The following is a 26956-nucleotide window of genomic DNA, read 5'->3' on the forward strand; positions in this document are numbered from 1 at the left end:
CTAACAAAACTCTCTCACACCGACAGGTACGATGGTCACTATTCTTTCTAAGGTTTAACTTCCTAGTGACCTACACACCTGCAGATAAGAACAAAAAGGCGGATGCACTATCACGACTAACTGAAGAAAACTACTTCAAAATCCCTTCCGTTCCTATAATACCTCACAAACGCATTATTGGAGTTGTCCGTTCCTTGAAGGAAGAGGTTTTGCATGGTATAAGTTTGGATTCACCCCCACCACAACTAAATACTGATGCAGAAGGCTTCCTCTACTACAACGACAAACTTTACATACCACCTACCATACGCACCAAGATCTTAGAATTATCGCATGATGTGCCTATGGCAGGACATATGGGTATGACAAGGACTCTTAATCTGATTACCAGGCAATTCTGGTGGCCTGAAATGAAAACATCTATACAAAAATTCGTCTCTTCATGCAATGTCTGTGCCAGGTCCAAAATTGACACTACGAGACCATCCGGTCTACTATGCAGTCTACCAATACCCCAAACTCCATGGGAAGTTGTGTCCTTGGACTTTATAGTGGAATTGCCTCCTTCCAAAGGATTTAATACCATCTTAGTGTCAGTGGACCATCTGACAAAAATGGCACATTTCATTGCTATTCGCAGACTACCTTCGTCTAAACAAACGGCAGAACTCCTGATGAAACATGTCTTTAAGTTACATGGTATCCCAAAAACTCTTCTGTCTGACCGTGGATCACAATTTATTTCCAAGTTCTGGCAAGAACTATGTCACATACTACGGATCGAGCGGAAGCTCACTTCTCCTTACCATCCGCAGACCAACGGACAGACTGAAAGAGTCAACCAATGCATCGAGCAATATTTACGTTGTTACACTTCTTACCAACAGGATGATTGGGTGGATCTTCTCCCTCTGGCAGAATTTGCCTACAACAACGCAACCCACAGTACGACCAAGCAGAGTCCGTTCTACTTGAACTATGGGTTTCATCCCTCTGTTCTTCCACCACGCATCCTTCCTTCAAATAACCCAGTAGCTTCAGACTATCTTACCCAAATAAAGGACTCTCTGGGTTTGCTTAATACTACCATTGCACACGCTCATAGTCAACAAAAGAAGTACTATGATCTTCGCAGAAGACCTTCTCCTCAGTACGCTATCGGGGACCTCGTTTGGCTCTCAACAAAAAATTTAAGACTGAAAATCCCTAGCAAAAAGCTTGGACCTCTGTTCTTGGGACCTTTCCCAATCAAGAAACTTATTGGAAAAGCTGCAGTACAGCTTACATTGCCAATAGACCTCAAAATACATCCCATTTTCCATGTGTCACTACTGAAGCCCCATGTTCCTGACCAAGGAATAAGGCCTACTATCCCACCTCCTCCTCCTGTACAAGTTGAAGGTGGAGAAGAATATGAGATAAAAGAGATTCTGGATTCTCGTATCCACAGAGGAAGACTTCAGTACTTGGTTCGATGGAAAAACTATGGGCCCCAAGACGACACCTGGCTAAACACCTCTGACATACATGCCTCTAGATTAATTCGCAATTTTCATGCGAAGTACCCAGACAAACCAGCTCCAGAGGCCTTCAGGAGCCGGCCTTAAGGGGGGGGTACTGTAATGTTCTGGTACCTTTGGGTACCCTAATTACTCTTTCCTAAGTGTATGCGCCCCACCATTCTCTTTTGGTAAGGTGCGCATACACCTTTAAGACTGATGCTGTCATCACTGAGCGCCGGACTGGATGGCTATTTAGATCGCCGGCTCTCACTCACATGTGTTCGTTCAAACTGCTTTGTGCCTTGATGCTAACCTGTCTTGAAGCTCTCATGCTTGCAAGCATACCTCGCTGTCGGAACCACGCTGCGCTGATTCCTGTATCCCGCTACCGGATCATCCGCTCTTGCCGAACCTCTCCTCTGCTACATTGCTATTAGTGATAAGTACCCCACAGGGGAAACCTCTATAACCTTTATACTAAAGCTTACACTATCTAGCTCTGCATACTAAGGACTATTACTACATCTGCATTATCTAAGATTGCTAGCTCTTGAGCCTACTACCACCTGTTCTTGCACTGGGTTGATCTCTCTTGTATGTCCACCTGCTACTCTGTCATCTACTACCATACATGATTGCTAAACCTATCTGCATCCCATCTGCTACTATCTTACTTTCAAGAACATTTCCTTTCAAGTGTCTGTCATCTACCATCTCTACCCAACCTGTCTCTTCAGCCTATCATCACTGTGTTACTATATACATAAGTCACTCTAGGAAACATCTTATTGAGTGTGTGTATTTACTTGCTGAATTGAGATCATCCACACATGATGAGTCATTGAGAGTTGGGATTGGTGTCTCAGCGTTTCTCTACATGACTACTGAAGTGGAATATTTCTGCAACTGAAAATCCACATCATACGTAAAACGCAGGAGCGTTACACTGCTCCAGTGTCCATCTGGAAGGGGAGGGGGCTTTAGTCACCAGACCTCAGTGTTTCTCCAGGAGAGGCAGAGCAACACCCCTACTGGCAAGTGATGCAGAGATCCTATGATCATTAGATCACTTCCCCCTTTTCTTTCAGTAGTAAACAGAGCAGTCATGTGACTGCTACTTACTACTGGCAGTGGGGGAACCCAGCACAGGATTAATGTGTCATCTGCTATGGGCCCAGGCGCCATCTTGGGGGAGCCTGTGTCCCATTTTTACAAAGCTACCACAAAATTCTGGTGGCCATTTTGGGAAGCACGGGTGCTATAAATAGCATGATTTATGTAACCAAGGGACCCTGGATTGGGAAGTGTGAGTAAATATAAAAAAGGAACTGACTTACTGGCCGGATCACCAGATGAAAATAAAGGATAAAGAAAATGAATGCAGTCACCACATCTAAAAATTGTTAGAGGAGAAGTACAGACAAAGCTCGTTTGGTTGTACTTCTCTTGTGGATCACAGGAGAGCAGTTCGTTCTGCACTCCTGTGAGCCATTTGTAGCAGACAGCAGGCTGATGGCTGACGCCACAGAGCCAGTCCTGGCTGGGGAAAGATTGTGACCATATGGTTAGGATCCACCCACATGCCTGAACCGGCACCCAGCTCTGGCTCTCAGTGGCTCGCTCCCGCCCCTCCACAGCCTAGCGCTTCAGTGAGCGCTGAAGGGGCACAGCAGATAGCGGTGACTGACAGTAACCAGCTCTCAGCTCAGGGAGCTCAGAGAACTGAGCGATCGGTGGTGTTTGATTGCTCGGTTCTTATTTTTAGATCCAGCGGAGTACAGAAGCAGCATCCACCTAGGTAAGTATGATTCTAAAATTTTAACAAATCCCATACTTCTCTTTTATGCCAGCATGTATAAAATTTTAGATGAAGAAATTACACTTTGCTACAATGTAAAGTAGTGAGTGCACAGCTTGTATAACAGTGTAAATTTGCTGTCCCCTCAAAATAACTCAACACACAGACATTAATGTCTAAACCGCTGGCAACAAAAGTGAGTACACCCCTAAGTGACAATGTCCAAATTGGGCCCAACGTGTCAATATTTAGTGCAGCCACCATTATTTTCCTGCACTGCCTTAGCCCTCTTGGGCATGGAGTTCACCAGAGCTTCAGAGGTTGCCACGGGAGTCCTCTTCCACTCCTCCATGGCAACATGATGGAGCTGGTCGATGTTAGAGACCTTGTGCTCCTCCACCTTCTATTTGAGGATGCCCCACAGATGCTCAATAGGGTTTAGGTCTGGAGATATGCTTAGCCAGTCCATCACCTTTACCCTCAGGTTCTTTAGCAAGGCAGTGGTCATCTTGGAGGTGTGTTTTGGGTCGTTATCATGTTGGAATACTGCCCTGCGGCCCAGTCTCCGAAGGGAGGGGATCATGCTCTGCTTCAGTATGTCACAGTACATGTTGGCATTCATCGTTCCCTCAATGAACTGTAGCTCCCCAGTGCCGGCAGCACTCATGCAGCCCCAGACCATGACACTCCCACCACCATGCTTGACTATAGGCAAAACACACTTGTCTTTGTACTCCTCACCTGGTTGCCGCCACACACGCTTTACACATCTGAACCAAATAAGTTTATCTTGGTCTCATCAGACCACAGGACATGGTTCCAATAATGAATGTCCTTAGTCTGCTTGTCTTCAGCAAACTGTTTGCGGGCTTTCTTGTGCATCATCTTTAGAAGAGGCTTCCTTCTGGGACGACAGCCATGCAGACCAATTTGATGCAGTGTGCGGTGTATGGTCTGAGCACTGACAAGCTGACCCCCCCCCCTTCAACCTCTGCAGCAATGCTGACAGCACGTATACGTCTATTTTACAAAGACAACCTCTGGATATGACGCTGAGCACGTGCACTCAACTTCTTTGGTCAACCATGGCGAGGCCTGTTCTGAGTGGAACCTGTCCTGGTAAACTGCTGTATGGTCTTGGCCACAGTACTGCAGATCAGTTTCATTGTCTTGGCAATCTTTTTATAGCCTAGGCCATCTTTATGTAGAGCAACAATTCTTTTTTTCGGATCCTCAGAGAATTCTTTGCCATGTGGCACCATGTTGAACTTCCAGTGACCAGTATGAGAGAGTGAGAGCGATAACACCAAATTTAACACACCTGCTCCCCATTCACACCTGAGACCTTGTAACTAACGAGTCACATGACACCGGGGAGGGAAAATGGCTAATTGGGCCCAATTTGGACATTTTCACTTAGGGGTGTACTCATTTATGTTGTCAGCGGTTTAGACATTAATGGCTGTGTGTTGAGTTATTTTGAGGGGACAGCAAATTTACACTGTTATACAAGCTGTACACTCACTACTTTACATTGTAACAAAGTGTAATTTCTTCAGTGTTGTCACACGAAAAGATATAATAAAATATTTACAAAAATGTGAGGGGTGTACTTACTTTTGTGAGATACTGTATATATACATATAGTTAAATCTAGACACTCCTCATTTTCTTCTGCCTTACAAAAAAAAAAAGAAAAAATTTCCATGCAGAAATGATTATTACTCAGTGGCAGGTCAGGGCTAACACTATAATTTGGCTCTGCAAAGTATTATTATTTTATGATGAAATAAACAGCGCATGAAAGGGGAGGGTGCGCTCTGCTTTTACAGATGGATTCTGTATGTCGGAAATAAATAAATAAAAGGAACATGAAAAGCCGGCCGATAGAGAGCCTGGCTTCCTGTGCGCCACGGCAAATGTAATTTAGGACGCATTCTATTCCCAGTAGTACACTAAGCTGGCATGCAGATTGTGCAGTCCGTTTCCTTTGTGGACAGCTACGGGTTATCTTTTTCTTTAAAGCTATTTTTGAGCGGAAAAAAAAATCTAGTAACGTCTTGAGAAGCGTAAAAAGCATCTCACTTAAAAAAAAAAAAAAAAATCTTTAGGTTTTCTCTATGTATTATTAAAATAGACCCAAACCCAATCCCATATACGGTTTAACATGTTAATGCTGCAATCCAGGCACAAAAAACTTTCATTAACCACTTGAAGACCTGGCCTTTTTCTGACATTTGTTGCTTACAAGTTAAAATCAGTATTTTTTGCTAGAAAATACTTAGAACCCCCAAACATTACACACACATATATATATATATATATATTTTTTTTTATTTAGCAGAGACCCTAGAGAATAAAATGGCAGTCGCTGCAATATTTTATGTCACAGTGTATTTGTGCAGCGGTCTTTAAAGGTCCATTCACACTAACGTGACTTGTCAGGCGACTTGGTCGCCTGACAAGTCGGGGTGGGTCGCTTGCCATTGAATAGTACAGAACCCGTTCTAATAGGAGCGACACAAGTCGCTCCGACTTAGAAAAAGGGTCCTGTACTACTTTGGGGCGACCTGGAGGCGACTTGCATTGACTTCAATGATATGAAGTCCGTGCAAGTCGCGCCGAGGTCGCGGTGCACAGACATCACAGGTCACCCCACCAAGTCGTGTCGCCGCAGTCTGAACGGGGTCTTAAACTGAATTTTTTGGGAAAAAATACTCTTTATTGAATAAATAAAACAGTAAAGTTAGCCCAATTTTTTGTATAATGTGAAAGATGATGTTACGACGAGTAAATAGATACCTAACATGTTGACATGGCAAATGGCGCCGCTGCTGTGCCAATCAGGAAGGAGAGTCCTGGACGGTCAAGTGAGTCGTGGACATCACTGGATAGGGAGGGGGGCTCAGGTAAGTATTAGGGGTTGCTGGGACGGCTGCTACACAGAGAAGGCTTTTTATCTTAATGCATAGAATGCATTAAGATAGAAAACCTTCTGACTTTACAACTTCTTTAACCACTTCAGGACCGCCCGCAGTAAATATAGTGCAGCAGGGTGGCCCGGCTGCGCAAAATCACGTACATGTAGGGTTTTTCGGGGGCCACAATGGCCGCCAGGACCCGCCAATCGTTCGGAGGAGTGACAGAACGGTGGTCTGCCTATTTAAACAAGGGAGTAAAAGAGAGATCTCTTTTCCTCTAGTGCATCCATTCCCCCCACAGTAAGAAAGCATTCCCTAGGAGCACACTTAACCCCCAGAATACATATTAGCCTAAATTTATGAAAACATTTGATTTTTGGGGAATGTTTTCTAGCAGAAAGTATCAATTTTTTTTTTTTTAATTGTGGTTCTTTTTTTGTTTATAGCGCAAAAAATAAAAACCGCAGAGGTGATCAAATACCACCAAAATAAAGCTCTGTTTGTGGGGGGAAAAAGACATCAATTTTATTAGCATACAGTATCACACGACCGCGCAATTGTCAGTTAAAGCAACGCAGTGCTGTATGGCAAAAATCGGCCTGGTCATTAAGGGGATAAAACCTTCCGGAGCTGAAGTGGTTAGATAGAGACGGGCTCCCTACAGGCTCATCTCCCCTCTTCCTAGCCATTATAATGCATACGCTTCTACTATGGAGGCTCTCAGTAATTTATAGAGTTAGGACTGCAGGTAATACTGGGGTGCGGTGTCACAGTCTCTGCAGCTTACGCATGTATTTGGAAATGTGTGCAAATTAAACCCCTGTTTTGAAAGCAAATTGTTAGAGAGGATAATTTGGTTGGATGCAGGATGGTTGATAAATTGAGCTGGGAATTTTCTTTGATTTTCTTTGGCAATAACAAGCGCAGCCTGCACACAGGTTGGGTGTCAAGCCTACATATGGGTTTGACATGAAACAAATGCAGGATAAAGCTCACCAGAGTGCAACTGGGCTAAGGCCTGATTTACGTCTGTGTGTCGCAGTGCCACTCATTTTGAATAGCACTCCAAGCCAGGGTAATGCACCATAGGGTGGTGTGTTAAAAATGTAGCGGCACGTCCAATTTGTGGAACCTTAGGCATGCGCAAGGGGTGTGCCAGGGCGCACCCTAATCACTATGTGTGGTGCATACCTTCCAACTTTTTGAGATGGGAATGAGGGGCACCTATTACAAAAGTATGTTGGCATAGGACACACCCACTGACACGCCCCCTTTATGATGAATTATACTAAAAAATTATTGGTTATACCCACAACTGCTTTTCTTTTTTTACCACTACTATTTCTTAATACTGACTTTTGAAATTTACAAATGCAGCAATTTAGAAATTGAATGAAAGGTTTAGCACTGGGAAACACTTTTTGAAAGATAAAAAGTGCATTTTTTATACAACTGTCAGTGGCCCCCCTATCCATGCGTCCGGCCCCCTAATCTACATGCAGGGCTCCGGACACATGAAGTTCAATGGGGCTTTTTTTTTTTTTTCCTTTAGCATGTGATTAGAGCGAGAGGCTCTAATAGGCTAAAAAAAAGGGTGGGCTCGGGGCGCAGAGCCCACCAAGTTGTGTGACAATAGCGAATGAATATTCGCTATTGTCACACGGATCCTCCGCCTGGCCAATCAGGAAGCGGGTCCTGAGACCCATTTCCTGATTAGTCGAAAGGAGAAGCCATGCCATTGGCCATGGAGGAGGAGATGCAGAAGACCAGAAGGGGAGGGGTGGTATAGAGCGGTCTGGTCCATCTGCCGCCCCCCCTGGCCCATGGAGCACCAGCCGCCACTGACAACTATATAGATCAAAATGAGGGACAAATGAGGAGGAAAGAGGTACAGCAGGACTTTGTTCAGAATCAGGGACAGTCCCTCACAATCAGGGACAGTTGGGAGCTATGCTAGTTCTTCCCCCCCCCCCCCCCCCCCGTGTTGGACCCTGCCCCGCAGTGCTGCTGGCTTCCTTCCTCTCCCCCCAGCTTGGAGAGCGGGGAAGTGGGTTGTAAATATGTCATTTACCGGCCCCTTCCTTTTCTAAATGAATACAGTGAACACACTCGCTCTCACTGTATTCATTCATAAAGGAAGCATAGTAAACTAGGTTGTGAATGAACAGGAAATTCGCTCAGCACAGAGCACTTCCCATTCATTCACTGTCCAGTGCAGCTGAGGCCACTGAGAAAGGCGTGTGTGTTTGGGCTTTGGGGTGCACACTCTAATGTAATAGACTGCGCATACCTATATGTGGTACATTTGGGTGCATGGGAAGCCTGTTATTTTCAATTGCAGCGCAAATTAAGTAGCGACATAACACACACTAATGCATGTGCCTTAAAGGGGTTGTAAACCCCCCCAAAAAAAAAAACCTGCAAGACAAAGGCATAATAAGCTAGTATGCATCGCATACTAGCTCATTATGAATTACTTACCTTAGAACGATGCCCCGACACGGACCCCCGGACACCGCAGCGGGCGCTGACATGATCCCACGGCATCTCTTCCGGGTTCGGTGGCTCCGGCATGCGCGCGGGAGTCATTTTCCGGCAAGCTCCCGGCAAGGGAAGCTGAAGGTCCGCCGGACCTTCAGAGCGCATGCGCCGCTCGCGTGAGCGGCTGCATGCACTGCAAATATCTCCTAAACCATGCCGGTTTAGGAGATATTAATTGTACCTACAGGTAAGCCTTATTATAGGCTTACCTGTATGTAAAAGTGAAAAAAAGCGGTATACTACCGCTTTAATGCGCAGCTCAAATATAACAAGGCTCTTAAAGCTACATGGAAACATTCATTTCTAAAATCTGAAAGCTCCAGTTTTGAAAGAGAGGATGAAAAATATCCGTCTTGCACAAGCCTCATGTTACCATTTAGGGCGGAGTGCCAGCCAATGACCGGTTCTAATGACTTTCCATCCATTTATTGCGATATGCCGATCGGGAATCGTTTTGGCGCTCTTCCTAATTACTCCGGGAGAGCCTGACTTTGGAGATGCATACTAAAAAATGCAGCGTGCCTAACACTAGCAGCTGCTCCTGGGTAGCGGCTGCAGCTTTGCGCTTCACTTAGTTCTTGCTGACAGATATTGGCTAAAGCGGAATATTTTATGCACGATGTCCCAGCGCGGGTAACACTTGGTGTAATCAGCCACTCGCCTTCACTCTCAACCTGATAACTGCTTATGGCAACCAGCTGTTCACTGCCTCTTGTATTCCATGTCTAATGGTGGCTTGCCGAGTGACACGCAGATAGGTGGAGGACCGTCTTGAACTAAAAACCTGACTATGCAGGATGTGGTTAAAAGGGGTTAGTTCACCTTTAATAAAAAAAAATGCCTATCCACGTAAGAGGCGTCTGTAGATAAGAACAAGCTCTGAAACTTTGACCAAAGTTGGATACTGACCTTGCTATAGGTGTAGGCCATTTACGGATCTCCTGAAGTCTGACCGGAAAACTCCTAGGATGTTGTTAAGGATGTTGCCAAAAGACACCTAGCTGTTACTGTTCAAATTCACCATCACAAGAGTTCCAGGGTTCCGGCACCCACATTGTTTTTTTTTTTTATTGGGGATTCCGGAGGTGGCTTCTTTCCCTGCCTGTCAGAACTGTGTAGCATGGAGCTGAGAGAAGTGTGTAAAACTCCTCGGCTCCATGCTACAGTTCTGATAGACGGAGCAGTCAGGGGCACTGTGCAGGAATACACACCATTCTGTATTTGTAAGAGAGCTGGGGGGCACTAGTAAGAAGGAAGGGGGGCATTGGTGAGAGAGCTGGAGGGGTGGGGTGCATGCAATGGTGAGAGAGCTGGGGGCTAGGGCTAATAGTAAGAAAAGAGGGGGGCATTGGTGAGAGAGCTGGTGGGGTGGGGAGCATGCATTGGTGAGACAGCTGGGGTGGAGTGGGGGGGGGGTTGATAGAGCAGTTGGAGCAGTCAGCGGCACTGTGCTAAAATAAATAAAAAAAATCACAGGAATACATACCATTCTGTATTTGTGAGAGAGCTGGGGGGGCATTAGTAAGAGAGGAGGGGGGGGGGACATTGGTGAGAGAGCTGGGGGGCATTAGTAAGAAAGGAGGGGGCCATTGTTGAGAGAGCTGGAGGGGCATTAGTAAGAGAGGAGTAGGGCATTGTTAAGAGAGCTGGGGGGCATTGGTGAGGGAGCTGGCGGCAATGGTGAGAGAGCTAAGGGGCATTGGTAAGAGAGGAGTAAGGCATTGGTAAGAGAACTAGGGGGATTGGTGAGAGAGCTGGGGGTTCATTGCTGAGTGAGCTGGGGGGGGGCTTGATGAGAGAGCTGGGGGGGCCATTGGGGAGAAAGTGGGGGGGCATTGGTGAGAAAGCTGGGGGAGCAATGGTGAGAGAGCTGGGTGGGGGGCCATTGATAAGAGAGCTGAGGGGGCTATTGGTGAGAGAGCTAAGGGTGGCATTGGACAGAGAGCTAGGGGGCATTTGTAAGAGAGCTTGTGGGAGGCATTAGTGAGAGCTGAGGGGCATTAGTGAGAGAGCTGGGGGGGGGGCCTTGGTACTAGAGCTGGGGGGCATTGGTGAGAGAGCTGGGGAGGGGCATTGGTAAGGTTGCCACCTCATTACTTTAAACCCGAAACACTCATGAATTACACAGGTTCTGATGAGGCTCTGAAGTGAGCTTAGATATCACCTTAATCAGCCACAGAACCTGTGTAATTAATACATGGTGAGAGAGCTGGGAGGGTGGGGGGCATTGGTGAGAGGGCTGGGGAGGCCCTGGTTAGAGAGCTGGGGGGGCATTGGTAAGAAAGCTGGGGGAGGGGGGGCATTGGTGAGAGAGATGGGGGAGCAATGGTGAGAGAGCTGGGGGAGCAATGGTGAGAGAGCTGGGGGGCATTGGTCAGAGAGCTGAGGGGGATATTGGTGAGAGAGCTAAGGGGGGCATTGGTCAGAGAGCTGATAAGGGCATTGGTGAGAGAGTTGAGGGGGGCATTTGTGAGAAAGCTGGGTTTTGTTTAACCATGCCCCTTAAACCCCTCCAACGGTAAGACTTTGGCCACACCCACATTTTGCTGTGGTGTGCTACACAGCTTACTTCCTCCCTCGAATGTCCCTTATTCTGAAGTTCAAAAGTTGGGAGGTAGGCATAGCTGCACATATGTGAATCTAGACTCAGGGTTTGTTTACACCTCAATCAGTGTGCTGTTCAGCAATGCACATGTACATGCATTGTACTGGAGTCTCCCCACTGCTGGATCAAGGAAAGTATGCATCTGCTAAGGGGAAGTAGGGCTTGGGTTGGATCAGAGCAAAGAGACAACCATCAAAGCTCATGCTTCCTGTTGATTGGAGAGCTTTTGCTCTGCCTGGCCTCTGCAGAGAGACCCCTGCTTCCCCACTGAAAGCAAGCATCCTTCTCTGCAGCATGCTGGCAGGGGACAGGCTTTTCTGCTCAGGTTGTGGCTGCTATATAAAGAAAACAAGCTTTAATACTTTGCACTCCTTCTGATTTGAGGCACCTGAAGTTTATTTAGCTGCATTTACATAGTTGCCAACAGTCCCGATTTGCCCGGGATATTCGTGGCGTGGCGGATGCAGGAGCAAGCGGAGAGGCAGCCCAGCCAATAGAGTGGGAGCCGACAGCCTGCTGAGCCCACGGATACAAATAGTCAGCAGAGCTCGGCTGGCGTGGCTAGGACCAGGTAGGTCCTTCTCATCAGGACGGTGACTGCAGTAATAAGTCTACTCTGATGAGACTACTCTGACTGCAATGATGAGACTGCTCTGACTGCACTATTGAGACTGCTCTGAGGAGACTACATGGATGAGACTGCTCTGACTGCACTATTGAGACTGCTCTGATGAGACTACCCTGATGAGACTGCTCTGATAAGACTACTCTGATGAGACTGCTCTGAGAGCACTGATGAGACTGCTCTTATCAGACTGCTCTGACTGCACTATTGAGACTGCCCTGATGAGACTTCCCTGACTACTCTGATGAGACTTTCTGACTGCACTGATGAGACTACCCTGATGAGACTGCAGTAATAAGTCTACTCTGATGAGACTACTCTGACTGCAATGATGAGACTGCTCTGACTGCACTATTGAGACTGCTCTGAGGAGACTACATGGATGAGACTGCTCTGACTGCACTATTGAGACTGCTCTGATGAGACTACCCTGATGAGACTGCTCTGAGAGCACTGATGAGACTGCTCTTATCAGACTGCTCTGACTGCACTATTGAGACTGCTCTGATGAGACTTCCCTGACTACTCTGATGAGACTTTCTGACTGCACTATTGAGACTGCTCTGATGACACAACTCTGATGTGACTGCTCTGACTAACACTGATAAGGCTGCACTGATGGGCACTGATGAGACTGCACTGATGGGCACTGATGAGACTGCACTGATGGGCACTGATACGACTATACGAAGGTATACGTTTTTTTTATCCAGCAGTCACTGGACTGTGAGAAATTGTGTTTAAAACTGCACTGACCAATTTCTCACGATCAGGAGAGTGCTACGTGTCCGCTAAAAGCACTTTTTTACTACTATATTTTAGATTTTTAGATAGAAGTAAAACTGCCCGCGCACCTCAAAGGGCGCATGATCATAGTACAACTGGGCGACATCATATGAACAAGAGAGTATCCCGCCGGCCGTCATTTCTTTATAAAGCGGGCGGGAGGGGGTTAAGCCATGCCAAATATTTAGTGTAATTAAAACCACGCCCATTTTTCCTAATTTATTTAGAGCACTGGACACACCCACAAAAATGGATGCCCCGCCCCTAATGACCATACTGCTCCACCTACACTGCCTTTCTGCCAAGAAAGTGTCCCTAAGGCCCCATGCACACAGGGCGTTTTTGCAGCTGCTGTTAGGATCGACGTTTTTCTTTTTTTTTGCAGCTTAAAAACGCCCCTCCATGTTATTCTATGGCCTCATGCACACACAGGGCTTTTAGGAGCTCCAAGTGGCATACCCAGGACCAGTGCGTTCTGGAGCTGCAGCGTCAAGCTGTAAAAACGTCTGACGCTGCTAAAGGCTGAATAACGTTGCTTAACGTTTCTTATACAGCGTTAAGCCACGTTATACGTTTTTTTGAAAATCAATGGTTCCCTATGGGAGCCCATTGATTTGAATGGAAGGCGCATCACAAGTCGGATCAGGATGATTTGACTTGGGGTGCGACTTGCTCTCTGGGAATCTTGAGGGGGAACCCCACACCAAAATGGGAAGAAAAAGGCGTGGGGGTCCCCCCCCCAGGGTCTGGTATGGATTTTGAGGTGAGCCCCACGCCGAAAAAAACAGCGTGGGGTCCCCCCCAAAATCCATACCAGACACTTTTCCGAGCATGCAGCCTGGCAGGCCAGGAAAGGGGAGGGGATGAGCGAGCCTGGTTTGGAACCTGGGGGGACCCCCAAGCCGTTTTCCCCCCATTTTGGCGTGGAGTTCCCCCTCAAGATTCTCAGAGCGCAAGTCGCACCGCAAGTCGGATCATCCTGATCCGACTTGCGATGCGCCTTCCATTTAATTAACCACTTAAGCCCCGGAAGATTTTACCCCCTTCCTGACCAGGCCCTATTTTGCGATCTGGCACTGCGTGAATTTAACGGACAATCGCGCTATCGTGCGACGCTGTACCTAAACTAATTTGACGTCCTTTATTTCCCACAAACAGAGCTTTCTTTTGGTGATATTTGATCACCTGTGCGATTTTTTGATCATGCGCTATAAACAAAAAAAGAGCGACAATTTTGCAAAAATAACAATATTTTTCACATTTTTTTTTATATGAAATCCCCCCCCCCCCAAAAAAATGTAAAAATTAGAATTTTTTAACATTTTTGGCCAATTTGTTTTCTGCTCCATATGTTTGGTAAAAAAAATCACAATAAGCGTATTTTGATTGGTTTGCGCAAAAGTTATCGCGTTTACTAACTAAGGGAAAGATTTTTGTCATTTTTGTTGTTTTTTTTTTTTAACGAGTAATGGCAGGGATCTGCGATTTTTTTTGCGGGACTGCGACTTTGCGGCGGACAGATCGGAGCCTTGATTGACATTTTTGAGACTTTTGGGGTTACCAGTAACATTACTACAGTAATCAGTGCTATACATATGCACTGTTACTGTAAAAATGACACTGGCAGGGAAGGGGTTAACTTTATTGGGGAAGGAGGGGTTAAGTGTGTCCCTGGGGGCGTGTTTCTACCTGTAAAGGGGCGTGGCTTTACATGTAACAGCAGAGATCTACGGTCCTACATAGCAGAACCGTTAGATCTCTGCTGTTACACAGGGGAGAATGACAGGCGGCTTTGTTTACATTAGCCGCCTGCCTTTCTCCCTTCACAGCGGATGATCGCGAGTGACCGGCGGACATCGGGTCCGCCGGTCACGTGCGCGGACTTGTTAGGGAACGAGCCGGGAGCGCGCCTCCGGCGGCGCGCGCTCGCCCGCTATTGGCTCCCAGGCTAGTGACGTACCGGTACGTCACTTTGCCTGGCCGGGGCTGACCGTCGCAGTATATGTACTTGCGGCCGTCGGCAAGCGGTTAAATCAATAGGCTCCCATAGGCAACCATTGATTTTGAATGGAGGCAGAAAAAAACGCTGCTAAAAGCAATCGTGGCCAAACGTGCAATAATGCCAATGGAAAAAGCTACTGAAAGCACGTTTTTACAGCTGCTTTTTCCTGGCGTTAGACGTTGCTCTGCAGCTCGTTTTTTTCTGACGCCCTGTGTGCATGGGGCCTAAAAATGTTTGGGAATTGTTGGCAGCTATGTATGCAGTGCCTGGCATTGAAGGTGTCTTTGCTTGGATGGGGAAGGGAGGTTTTCATGTCAGATGGAATGTACTAAAATGGACAGAGCACGCCAGATTCTTCAGATAAAGTATAATAAATATTGTCATTAACCACTTAACGTCTGCTCACGTTGCTGCTACTGCAGCAATGTGGCTTGTTATCGTCTAGCGACGTAGTACTACATCGCTAGAATCCTCCCCCTGTAGGCGGCACTCGCGCGCCGCCGGAGGCTCGCTCCCACTGTTTTCAGTCACATCGGGAGTCGGGCCAGGGGAGGAGTGGCGGTGATCGCCGCCGCTCTTCCCCGATCGCCGGGGAATCTAGTTTGGAGATCCGCCCGCTTGTGTAAACAGAGCGGGCGGATCTCCTATGTGACAGGCAGGGTCAGATTGCAGGGTTCAGCATAGCTGAACCTGCGATCTGTCCCTGTGTCACTCAGTCCCCTCCCCCCACACACGTTAGTAAGCACCAGGCATACATTAACCACTTTACCACCGGAGGATTTTGCTGTCTTCCGTCCAGGCCACTTTTTGCGATTCGGCGCTGTGCGACTATAACTGACAATTGCGCAATTGTGCGACGCCGTACCCAAACTAAATTTACGTCCTTTTTTTCCCACAAACAGAGCTTTCTTTTGGTGGTATTTGATCACCTGTGCGATTTTTACTTTTTGCGCTATAAACAAAAAAAGAGCGTTTATTTTGAAAAAATAACAATATTTTTAACATTTTTTTATATGAAATTCCCCCCCAAAAAATGTAAAAATCAAATTTTTTTAAAATTTTTGGCTAATTTGTTTTCTGCTACCTATGTTTGGTAAAAAAAAAAATCACAATAAGCGTATTTTGATTGGTTTGCGCAAAAGTTATTGCGTTTACTAACTAAGGGAAAGATTTCTGTCATTTTTGGTGTTTTTTTTTTAACGCGTAATGGCGGCGATCTGCGATTTTTTTTGCGGGACTGCGACATTGCGGCGGACAGATCGGACCCTTGACTGACATTTTTGACACTTTTGGGGGTACCAGTGACATTACTACAGTAATCAGTGCTATATATATGCACTGTTACTGTAAAAATGACACTGGCAGTGAAGGGGTTAATTTTATTGGAGAGGGAGGGGTTAATGTATGCCTGGTGCTTACTAACGTGTGGGGGGGGAGGTGACTGAGTGAGTCAGGGACAGATCGGATGTTCAGCTATGCTGAACCCTGCAATCTGTCACTCCCTGTCACTTAGGAGATCCGCCCGCTCTGTTTACACAGGCGGGCGGATCTCCACACTCGATTCCCCGACGATCGGGGCAGAGCAGCGGCGATCGCTGCTGCTCCTCCCCTGGCCCGACTCCCGCTGTGAATGAAAACAGCGGGAGCGCGCCTCCGGCGGCGCGCGAGCGCCGCCTACAGGGGGAGGAGTCCAGCGACGTAGGTCTACGTCGCTAGACGGGATCGTGCCACTTTGTCGCAGTACGCTCCATGTGAGCGGTCGGCAAGTGGTTAACCCCTCCCTCTCCAATAAATTAACCCCTTCCCTGCCAGTGTCATTTTTACAGTAACAGTGCATATATATAGCACTGATTACTGCAGTAATGTCACTGGTACCCCCAAAAGTGTCAAAAATGTCAGTCAAGGGTCCGATCTGTCTGCCGCAATGTCGCAGTCCCGTAAAAAAAAAATCGCAGATCGCCGCCATTACTCGTTAAAAAACACCAAAAATGACAGAAATCTTTCCCTTAGTTAGTAAACGCAATAACTTTTGCGCAAACCAATCAAAATACGCTTATTGTGATTTTTTTTACCAAACATAGGTAGCAGAAAACAAATTGGCCAAAAATGTAAAAAAAATTTTTACATTTTTTTGGGGGGAATTTCATATAAAAAAATGTTAAAAATATTGTTATTTTTTCAAAATAAACGCTCTTTTTTTGTTTATAGCGCAGAAAGTAAAAATCGCACAGGTGATCAAATACCACCAAAAGAAAGCTCTGTTTGTGGGAAAAAAAGGACGTCAATTTTATTTGGGTACAGCGTCGCACGACCGCGCAATTGTCCGTTAAAGTCACGCAGTGCCGAATGGCAAAAAGTAGCCCAGGCGTAAGACAGCAAAATCCTCCGGTGGTAAAGTGGTTAAAATGACAGGTTCTCTTTACAGATCACTTCCTCTCCATAGAGAATGCTTGCAGGGGCAGCAGATGAAAGCCAGTTTTCCCAGAGCAACCAATCAGATCCCAGCTGTCATTCACTCTACTCAAGACAGGGCAAAAAGGCACATTTCTAATAGGTTGCTATGGGCAACAAAGCCAAGATCACGCTGCTCCTACGTTTTTACGTCAGCTTCCCCACGCCCACCCTCTCAAAGCCAAATCTAGTACTGACGCAAAGAAGGGCGTGTCTAAATGTCTGAAGTCTGCCTATTATCGACCAAGCTTGAGTGGGCGGTGAGATTTCAATCAAACTGAAACGCCCACTCGCTAGAATCAGAGGGCAGCACCCCCTCCCCTTGGAAGGGGCGGACCTTTAGCTCCTACACCACGCCCACGCGTGGTAGTGAAGGTCACACAGGGCGGCTCTATTACGCCCACGCCACGCCCACGGAGGAGAAAAAGCGTCACGAAGGGGCAGTCCTTTCTGCAAAGCGCTCCTCCGCCACACCCACTTTGTATAAATAATCGCTTTCCCATACTGCACGCCCACTCCTCGAGCTTGTGGGAGGACCTGGTATTAAAAAAAAATAAAAAAAAAAGAAGTCCCGGCGGAGGCGGCTCGTGAAGTTCGTGACGCGTCCCTCCCTCCCTCTTGGTCCAATGGGCCTGCCCACTTCTTCCCGCCCTCCCGCTGGGGTGCGCGCGCACGGCCGCTCCACCTCCCCGCTCTGTGAGGGATCAGTGCGCGCTGTGCCGGCTCGGTGGCTGTGTGTGGAGAGTGTGTGTGAGGTGAAGCCCGGAGCCGCCTCAGCCCTCCCTGTCAGCGGCCCCGCTGTGTGTTCCCGGGGGGAGGGAGGGGGACAGACACCGCTTTGTCAGCGCACACCACATACACACAGAGGGGAGAGCGGAGACCCCCCGGGGGACCATGAGCATCGAGATCCCGCCCGGCCTCACCGAGCTGCTGCAGGGCTACACGGTGGAGGTTCTGCGCCAGAGGCCGCCCGACCTGCTGGAGTTCGCCGTCCAATACTTCACCTGCCTGAGGGAGAAGAGGCTGCAGGATGCGGCCGGGCGGCCTCACACCCGGGCGGTCAACTTCGACGGGGAGCCGCAGCCCATGCAGACCGAGTCCAACGGAGAGCAAGAGGACGAGGAGGAGGACGACGACTCCGACTTCGAACGTAAGAGGAGAGGGGGATGGGAGGGAAGGGGGACTACAACTACCAGCGTGCACTGTGTGTAATGTGGAGGAAACTGCATGACATGTCAGTAAGAGACTACAACTCCCAGCATGACATGTCAGTAAGAGACTACAACTCCCAGCATGACATGTCAGTAAGAGACAACCCCCAGCGTGACATGTCAGTAAGAGACTACAACCCCCAGCGTGACATGTCAGTAAGAGACTACAACCCCCAGCATGACATGTCAGTAAGAGACTACAACTCCCAGCATGACATGTCAGTAAGAGACAACCCCTAGCATGACATGTCAGTAAGAGACAACCCCCAGCGTGACCTGTCAGTAAGAGGCTACAACCCCCAGCGTGACATGTCAGTAAGAGACTACAACTCCCAGCATGACATGTCAGTAAGAGACTACAACTCCCAGCATGACATGTCAGTAAGAGACAACCCCTAGCATGACCTGTCAGTAAGAGACTACAACTCCCAGCATGACATGTCAGTAAGAGGCTACAACCCCCAGCGTGACATGTCAGTAAGAGACTACAACTCCCAGCATGACATGTCAGTAAGAGACTACAACTCCCAGCATGACATGTCAGTAAGAGACTACAACCCCCAGCGTGACATGTCAGTAAGAGACTACAACCCCCAGCGTGACATGTCAGTAAGAGACTACAACTCCCAGCGTGACATGTCAGTAAGAGACTACAACTCCCAGCGTGACATGTCAGTAAGAGGCTACAACTCCCAGCGTGACCTGTCAGTAAGAGGCTACAACCCCCAGCGTGACATGTCAGTAAGAGACTACAACTCCCAGCGTGACATGTCAGTAAGAGACTACAACTCCCAGCGTGACCTGTCAGTATGACACTACAACTCCCAGCGTGACATGTCAGTAAGAGACTACAACTCCCAGCGTGACATGTCAGTAAGAGACTACAACTCCCAGCGTGACCTGTCAGTAAGAGACTACAACCCCCAGCGTGACCTGTCAGTAAGAGACTACAACTCCCAGCGTGACCTGTCAGTAAGAGACTACAACTCCCAGCGTGACCTGTCAGTAAGAGACTACAACTCCCAGCGTGACCTGTCAGTAAGAGACTACAACTCCCAGCGTGACCTGTCAGTAAGAGACTACAACTCCCAGCGTGACCTGTCAGTAAGAGACTACAACTCCCAGCGTGACCTGTCAGTAAGAGACTACAACTCCCAGCGTGACCTGTCAGTAAGAGACTACAACTCCCAGCGTGACCTGTCAGTAAGAGACTACAACTCCCAGCGTGACCTGTCAGTAAGAGACTACAACTCCCAGCGTGACCTGTCAGTAAGAGACTACAACTCCCAGCGTGACCTGTCAGTAAGAGACTACAACTCCCAGCGTGACCTGTCAGTAAGAGACTACAACTCCCAGCGTGACCTGTCAGTAAGAGACTACAACTCCCAGCGTGACCTGTCAGTAAGAGACTACAACCCCCAGCGTGACCTGTCAGTAAGAGACTACAACCCCCAGCGTGACCTGTCAGTAAGAGACTACAACCCCCAGCGTGACCTGTCAGTAAGAGACTACAACCCCCAGCGTGACCTGTCAGTAAGAGACTACAACCCCCAGCGTGACCTGTCAGTAAGAGACTACAACCCCCAGCGTGACCTGTCAGTAAGAGACTACAACCCCCAGCGTGACCTGTCAGTAAGAGACTACAACCCCCAGCGTGACCTGTCAGTAAGAGACTACAACCCCCAGCGTGACCTGTCAGTAAGAGACTACAACCCCCAGCGTGACCTGTCAGTAAGAGACTACAACCCCCAGCGTGACATGTCAGTAAGAGACTACAACCCCCAGCGTGACCTGTCATTAAGTGACTACAACCCCCATCGTGACCTGTCATTAAGAAAGTGACTACAACCCCCAGCGTGACATGTCAGTAAGAAAGTACTAGGGTATGACATGTCAGTAAGAAAGCGACTACAGCCCCCAGCGTGACATGTCAGTAAGAAAGCGACTACAGCCCCCAGCGTGACATGTCAGTAAGAAAGCGACTACAGCCCCCAGCGTGACATGTCAGTAAGAAAGCGACTACAGCCCCCAGCGTGACATGTCAGTAAGAAAGCGACTACAGCCCCCAGCGTGACATGTCAGTAAGAAAGCGACTACAGCCCCCAGCGTGACATGTCAGTAAGAAAGCGACTACAACCCCCAGCATGCCATGTCAGTAAGAAAGTACTAGGGTATGACATGTCAGTAAGAAAGCAACTACAACCCCTAGTATGACATGTCAGTAAGAAAGCAACTACAGCCCCCAGCATGACATGTCAGTAAGAAAGCAACTACAGCCCCCAGCATGACATGTCAGTAAGCGACTACAACCCCCAGCGTGACATGTCAGTAAGAAAGTGACTACAACCCCCAGCGTGACATGTCAGTAAGAAAGTGACTACAGCCCCCAGCATGACATGTCAGTAAGAAAGCGACTACAACCCCCAGCATGACATGTCAGTAAGTGACTACAACCCCCAGCATGACATGTCAGTAAGAAAGCGACTACAGCCCCCAGCATGACATGTCAGTAAGAAAGCGACTACAGCCCCCAGCATGACATGTCAGTAAGAAAGCGACTACAGCCCCCAGCATGACAGGTCAGTAAGAAAGCGACTACAGCCCCCAGCATGACATGTCAGTAAGAAAGCGACTACAGCCCCCTGCATGACATGTCAGTAAGAAAGCGACTACAGCCCCCTGCGTGACATGTCAGTAAGAAAGCGACTACAGCCCCCTGCGTGACATGTCAGTAAGAAAGCGACTACAGCCCCCAGTGTGACATGTCAGTAAGAAAGCGACTACAGCCCCCAGCGTGACATGTCAGTAAGAAAGCGACTACAGCCCCCAGCGTGGCATGTCAGTAAGAAAGCGACTACAGCCCCCAGCGTGACATGTCAGTAAGAAAGCGACTACAGCCCCCAGCGTGACATGTCAGTAAGAAAGCGACTACAGCCCCCAGCGTGACATGTCAGTAAGAAAGCGACTACAGCCCCCAGCGTGACATGTCAGTAAGAAAGCGACTACAGCCCCCAGCGTGACATGTCAGTAAGAAAGCGACTACAGCCCCCAGCGTGACATGTCAGTAAGAAAGCGACTACAGCCCCCAGCGTGACATGTCAGTAAGAAAGCGACTACAGCCCCCAGCGTGACATGTCAGTAACAAAAAAGCGACTACAGCCCCCAGCATGACATGTCGGTAACAAAAAAGCGACTACAACCCCCAGCGTGACATGTCGGTAAGAAAGTGACTACAACCCCCAGCGTGACATGTCGGTAAGAAAGTGACTACAACTGTCAGATTTCAGTGAGAAGGTGACTATAACCCTCAGTGTACCCTGTGTGTAATGGGGAGGGAACTACAACCCTTAGCATGCCCAGACTGTAATTGGATGTGACTACAAATCCCAGCATGGCATTCTCAGTACTAGGGAGGTAACTACAACTCCCCACATGACATGTCAGTAATAATGTAACAACCACTCCCAGCATGTCCTACCAGTAATAAAAAGGGGACTACAGTTGCCAGCATCCTCAGGCTGTAACAGGAAGTGACTACAATTCCTAGTATGCTAATAATGGGGAGGTGGCAACTACTGGCATGCCTCCCCTCTAATAAAGTGACTACAACTCCCAGAAGGCCTTGCCTGTAATAAGGTGACTACAGCTCCCATCATGCTGTGTAATCAGAAGGAAGCTCAGACTCCCGGAATGACATGTCAGTAATAAGGTGACTGCGACTCCCAGCATGCCCTGTGAATGGGGACCGAACTGCAACTCCCAGCATGCCATGATTGTAATAGGGAGGTAACTACTACTCCCGAAATGCTCTGTCTAATGGAAAGAGCCAGAACTCCCAGCATGCCTTGTTAGTAATGGAAGAGTGACTACAACTTTCAGCATGGCCTGTTAGTAATGGGAAGGGAAGCTACAAATCCCAGCATGCCCGGTTAGTAACGAAAGGGTGACAGCTCCCCAACATGCTCTGTTTATAATAGGATGACTACAACTCCTAGCGTGCCCTGTCTGTAGCAGGGTGACTACACTTCCCAGCATGCTCTGACTGGAAAGGAAACTATAACTCCCAACATACTACTTCAGGCCATGTTGAGGAAATTCAACCACACATTCAAGCGTGGTCCCCTATAGATAATCTTACTAAGAGCAACAGGGAGGGAGGTGGCTATGTGTTCCACTATGGGACATATGGAAGGGTGACGACCCTTGGCTGGGCATAAAAATCAATTTGGAGCTGCAACATGCCCAGCATACCCTGCCATAAGAAAGTTATGGCTGTTATTACAAACCAAATAATGAGGTGTGACCGAGGAGTGTAAATTGGTGCTGACATCCCTCCAAATAGTCTAAGAAAAAAGTATTCATTTGGGTAAATGGGACTTTTTAGGCACATGCAACCACAATATATATAAATATAAAAGGGTAAAAGCAGAAATAAAGGCACCAGCTGATAAAACACAAATCTCCCCTTCCCTTGGATAGAGATTCTTCATATTTCATTATTTCATGTCTTGTACAATTTGTATCTCTGAAAAATTCCCAGCGCGTTTCAAACGTATATTTAGGAGTTGAAGGAGTGTGCTCACATCTATAAGGTGTGTGTGTGTGTGTGTGTGTGTGTGTGTGTGTGTGTGTATATATATATATATATATATATATATATATATATATATATATATATATATAGCACTGAACAAACTCGTAATATAACAAAATATTCTCCAAGATGTTAGATACAGTTTAGAAAAACGTGCATAACCTTGTGGTGGAGGGGGGGGGGGGGGGGTTCTGTTGAATGAAAAAAAACTCAAGGTGCAGCCCTGCTTTACACGGTCCCTGACCTGGAAACCGGTATGCAGCAAGTTAAAGTTCCGTGATAATGAAGTTTTGCAGATTTAGCACTCTAGGTCTCGTTCATAGCGTATGTCTGTGAGGGGCGTGCTTGCCTGCATGCACGGGGGTTGCACAGGTGTTTAGGCAGTCACATTCATGTCAGTTGGGACGTAGCACTTGCACGAACCGAGCTGCTGTTCCCAATTCGACATCTGTGTAGGTGCACGGCCCCAAACACAGATGATGTGAAACTGTCACTGTAGCCCCGTACACACGTACTGATCGTCGACCGAATGATCGGCCGTCTTTTGTCCAGGGCTGTCGTGTCTGTTGAAAACTGCAAAAGACTACACACGAATTTTGTCGGCCAACAACAGCAGACTGCAGAAGTGATGTCATGTGATGGTTAACTTTCCGTGTGTTTTTTCTTTTCTGAGCATGCCCAGTCTTGCTAATCGGCTGTTTGTTGGCCGAATTCTGTACTGACTGGCGAACAATCGGCCGTTCTGGTGTTGGCCAACAAAAATTTTAATGCCTGCACACCCGATTCTGTTCGGCCGAAAATGCGCTGTCGGAAGCATCATACTAACAAGCCTACAATCGGCCGATCGGTCGTCGGCCGAATATTTACGGCCGACAATCGGTACGTGTGTATGGGGCTTAAGTTCACACTACATATGATGGCACTGCATTGGACGGCTATTGAAGTGCTGTCCCAGAAGATAAAATGTTGTGTGTTCGGTGTGCCCGGTTCACACCACTGCATCGCAGTTGGTAGTTTAAATTTGAGATGTCTGTGTGACATTTCAATAAAGTTTGAATAAAAAAAAAAACTGTGCAATGTGCTGAGCTCAGCACATCATCACCGCACTGGTCTCGGCCCACTGCATCGTACACTAGCCGCTGTATCGCAGTGCAGCCGTTGGGGTTAACAGGCCCTCAAAATTGGGAGCAGCAGCTGTGTTCATGCAGCTGCTGCTTTCCAATTGACATGAATGGAATTCCTGCACAGTACATTCCCATGCAGGAGAACACGGCCTTCACATGGGCATTTGCTTAAAGCGGAGTTCTGCCTCCCCCTCCACCCCCTCCAAAAATTAAGTGAGCAGCTACACATACTGTACACATACTGTAACTGCTGACTTTTAATATTAGGCCACTTGCCTGTCCTGGAGTCCAGCAATGTCGGCACCGCAGCCGATGTTTCCATCGGCTATCGAGTGCTGCCGCCAACATCGCAGATAAGGGAACCTGGTAGTGAAGCCTTGCGGCTTCACGGGCAGGTCCCTACTACGCATGTGCAAAGTGTGCTGCGCATTCCTATTGGCTCGGTGGTGGAGGAGAGAGGAGAGGGTCAAACTTCAAAGGGACGGTGTCGTATCCTGGAAGTGGGAAAGGGTACCTGTCAAAAACAGGTACCTGTTCCCTCCCCCCTGAAAGGTGCCAAATGTGGCACCGGAGGGGGGGGAGGAAACAAAAGAGCGTAAGTTCCACTTTTTGGTGGAACTCCGCTTTAAAGAGGAGCTTCAGTCGCTTTTCTAAAAATTAAGTTAGCAGCAACAAAAATTGTGGCTGCTGACTTTTAATTTAAAGACACTCCCCTGTCTCGGGACCCAGCACTGGGCTCACCTGAGGGGGCCCCCACGGACAGTCGTTGGTCCCTAACTGTGGGCTCCTGGCTGTGACAGAGTTCACAACCGGCTGTCCACTGCGCATACTTGAGCTGTGGGGGTGGGGGGATTGGAGAACTTCTGCTCGGACTGCCTAGGCCTTTTGAGCAGAAGTGGGAATCTGTCAAAACCAGGTACAGTACCTGCTTCCCTCCCCCTCCAGAAAAAATTGCGAAATGTCAGCGGAACGTGAGGGAGAAAGCCTTAAAGTGGAGCTTCCATTTTTGGTTGAAGTTCCGCTTTACATACACTCGTGTGAACGAGGCCGTAGCTGTGGTGAAGCTTCCAATCCCATCATTCCTTTGGGTGCCTGTGGCTGTCAGTCCTGCAATGGCTTATGGGATTTTTTTGTTTCACTTTAGCTGAAGTGTGAAGGTTGCCCTATCCCTCTCTTACAGTGTTGAGGGGCTAGAACCACAGCCAGGTTTTTATCAGTTTTTGAAGAATGTTACTGGGAAATTAAAGTGATGAGAAATACAACCTGTTCAGTTGCCATCAAGAAGAGGGAAATCTTCCAATGGGGCAGCTTGTTCATGTGACAGCGAAGAGGCAGTTTTCCTCACATTTGAAAGATCTTTTTTTTTTTTTTTTTTTATTTTTTTTTAGGGGAGGGAGGATCATCACTCGGGGTTATGGATACAAATCCTGTAACTGCTGACTTTTTAAAAAAAAAAAAAGGTACATTTACCCGTCTAGGGATCCAGCGCCATCCTCACTTGGGCTATTTCTTTACTAGCCTTTGGATTTCCAGTGCTGGCATCCAAACTGGGCAGTTGGCTATGCTGCTTTCAGCATTACAGCTGGCTGCCCACTGCGCATGCGTGAGCCGTGCTGAGCTTTGTGAATGGTTCCGCAGTTCTCTGTGTACCTGTCAAAGCTGAGTACCCACCCCAAACAAAAAATGACATGTCAAATACGGGAGATGGGAAGAGCAGGTAAAGCAGAACTTCCACTTTTACCCCCCCCTCCCCCTTCCACTTTGGGTCCAGAAGTGTCCGTCATAGACCTTTTCACCATCAGTTGTTGCTAGTCCTTGTTTGATGACACCCACTTCCTGTAAGCCCAGGCTTTCATGGACACACCCCCCTGGAGGTGCATCATTATGGCATCTGGGTGCAGAGTACTATTGTGGGATGACCCATACTTCTAGTGCAAGGCTCAGGACTTCCCTCCACTAGACTAGAGAAGGGACCCATGATGTCTCCAGACTAACCACAGATAACCCTTGGCAAGAGGAGGAGGAGGGGGGGGGGGGTTGTTGGTTGAAACGGTGTTCAGCTTTAAGCTGGAGGAGATGCATGATATCGAATTGGTGACTAGTTCTTTGGCTACTTCTGTATATTTCATTTGTAATGACAAGATCAGGTTGGGTGTTTTCTGGTTGATGTCTTGACTGCAAGTGCCATTTGAGCTGCTAATTCATATGAAGGCTGGTGTGTAGGAAAACCCATAGATGTTTATTGTTCCCACCCTGCTGAATCCAGGCAGCTGTAGAAGGCAGTCTGTTTTCCTTGCTTTGCTGCTCGGAAGTCCCAGCATACCATTTCATGTACTTGCTGATTTAGTTAAATGCATAAATGCATCTCCTCCTTCCTTTTTTTTTTTTTTTTTTCTCTTAGAAGTCCGGTGTGGTCTGACAGGTCCAGGTCTTGCTTGATAAACTTGTTGCTTGCCATCTGCTGTAGACCTGCTAATCCTAATGTAACATGTTATGCCGGGATATGTTATACAGTCAGGGGGGGGGGGGGAAGGAATATTCAGGGAATATTAAAAATTTCAGGGAACTCCCCCATTCATCCAGATCTCCATGTTTTATTTTGTTGAGAAATCACCTTGAACCCCCCCCCCCCTCCCTCTCTAGCATTTTTAGCAGCGACCATCTTGATGATGTGCAGATGATTCATGTAGCATGGAATCCATCTGCCCTTAGCTCAGGCATGCAGGCAGGAGGGTGGGGTTAGCTGAGAGAGGCCCTGCTCCACGCATCCAGTTAAAAGAAGAAAAAATGCCAATG

General features: G+C 47.8%; 1 protein-coding gene across 1 annotated transcript in view; it reads left to right on the forward strand.

The window, feature by feature from the left end:
- The first annotated feature begins 17892 nt into the window (after positions 1 to 17892).
- Positions 17893 to 26956, forward strand: part of PRKAR2A (protein kinase cAMP-dependent type II regulatory subunit alpha) — a 136277-nt gene continuing 127213 nt past the window's right edge. The window contains exon 1 of the mRNA XM_082265192.1: positions 17893 to 18381. Coding sequence (XP_082121318.1) covers positions 18126 to 18381 — 256 coding nt within the window. The 5' untranslated portion in view covers positions 17893 to 18125. The remainder of the gene's footprint in view (positions 18382 to 26956) is intronic.

Source organism: Pelophylax lessonae, assembly GCF_965119305.1.
Source record: "Pelophylax lessonae genome assembly, chromosome: 8".
NCBI lineage: Eukaryota > Metazoa > Chordata > Amphibia > Anura > Ranidae > Pelophylax > Pelophylax lessonae.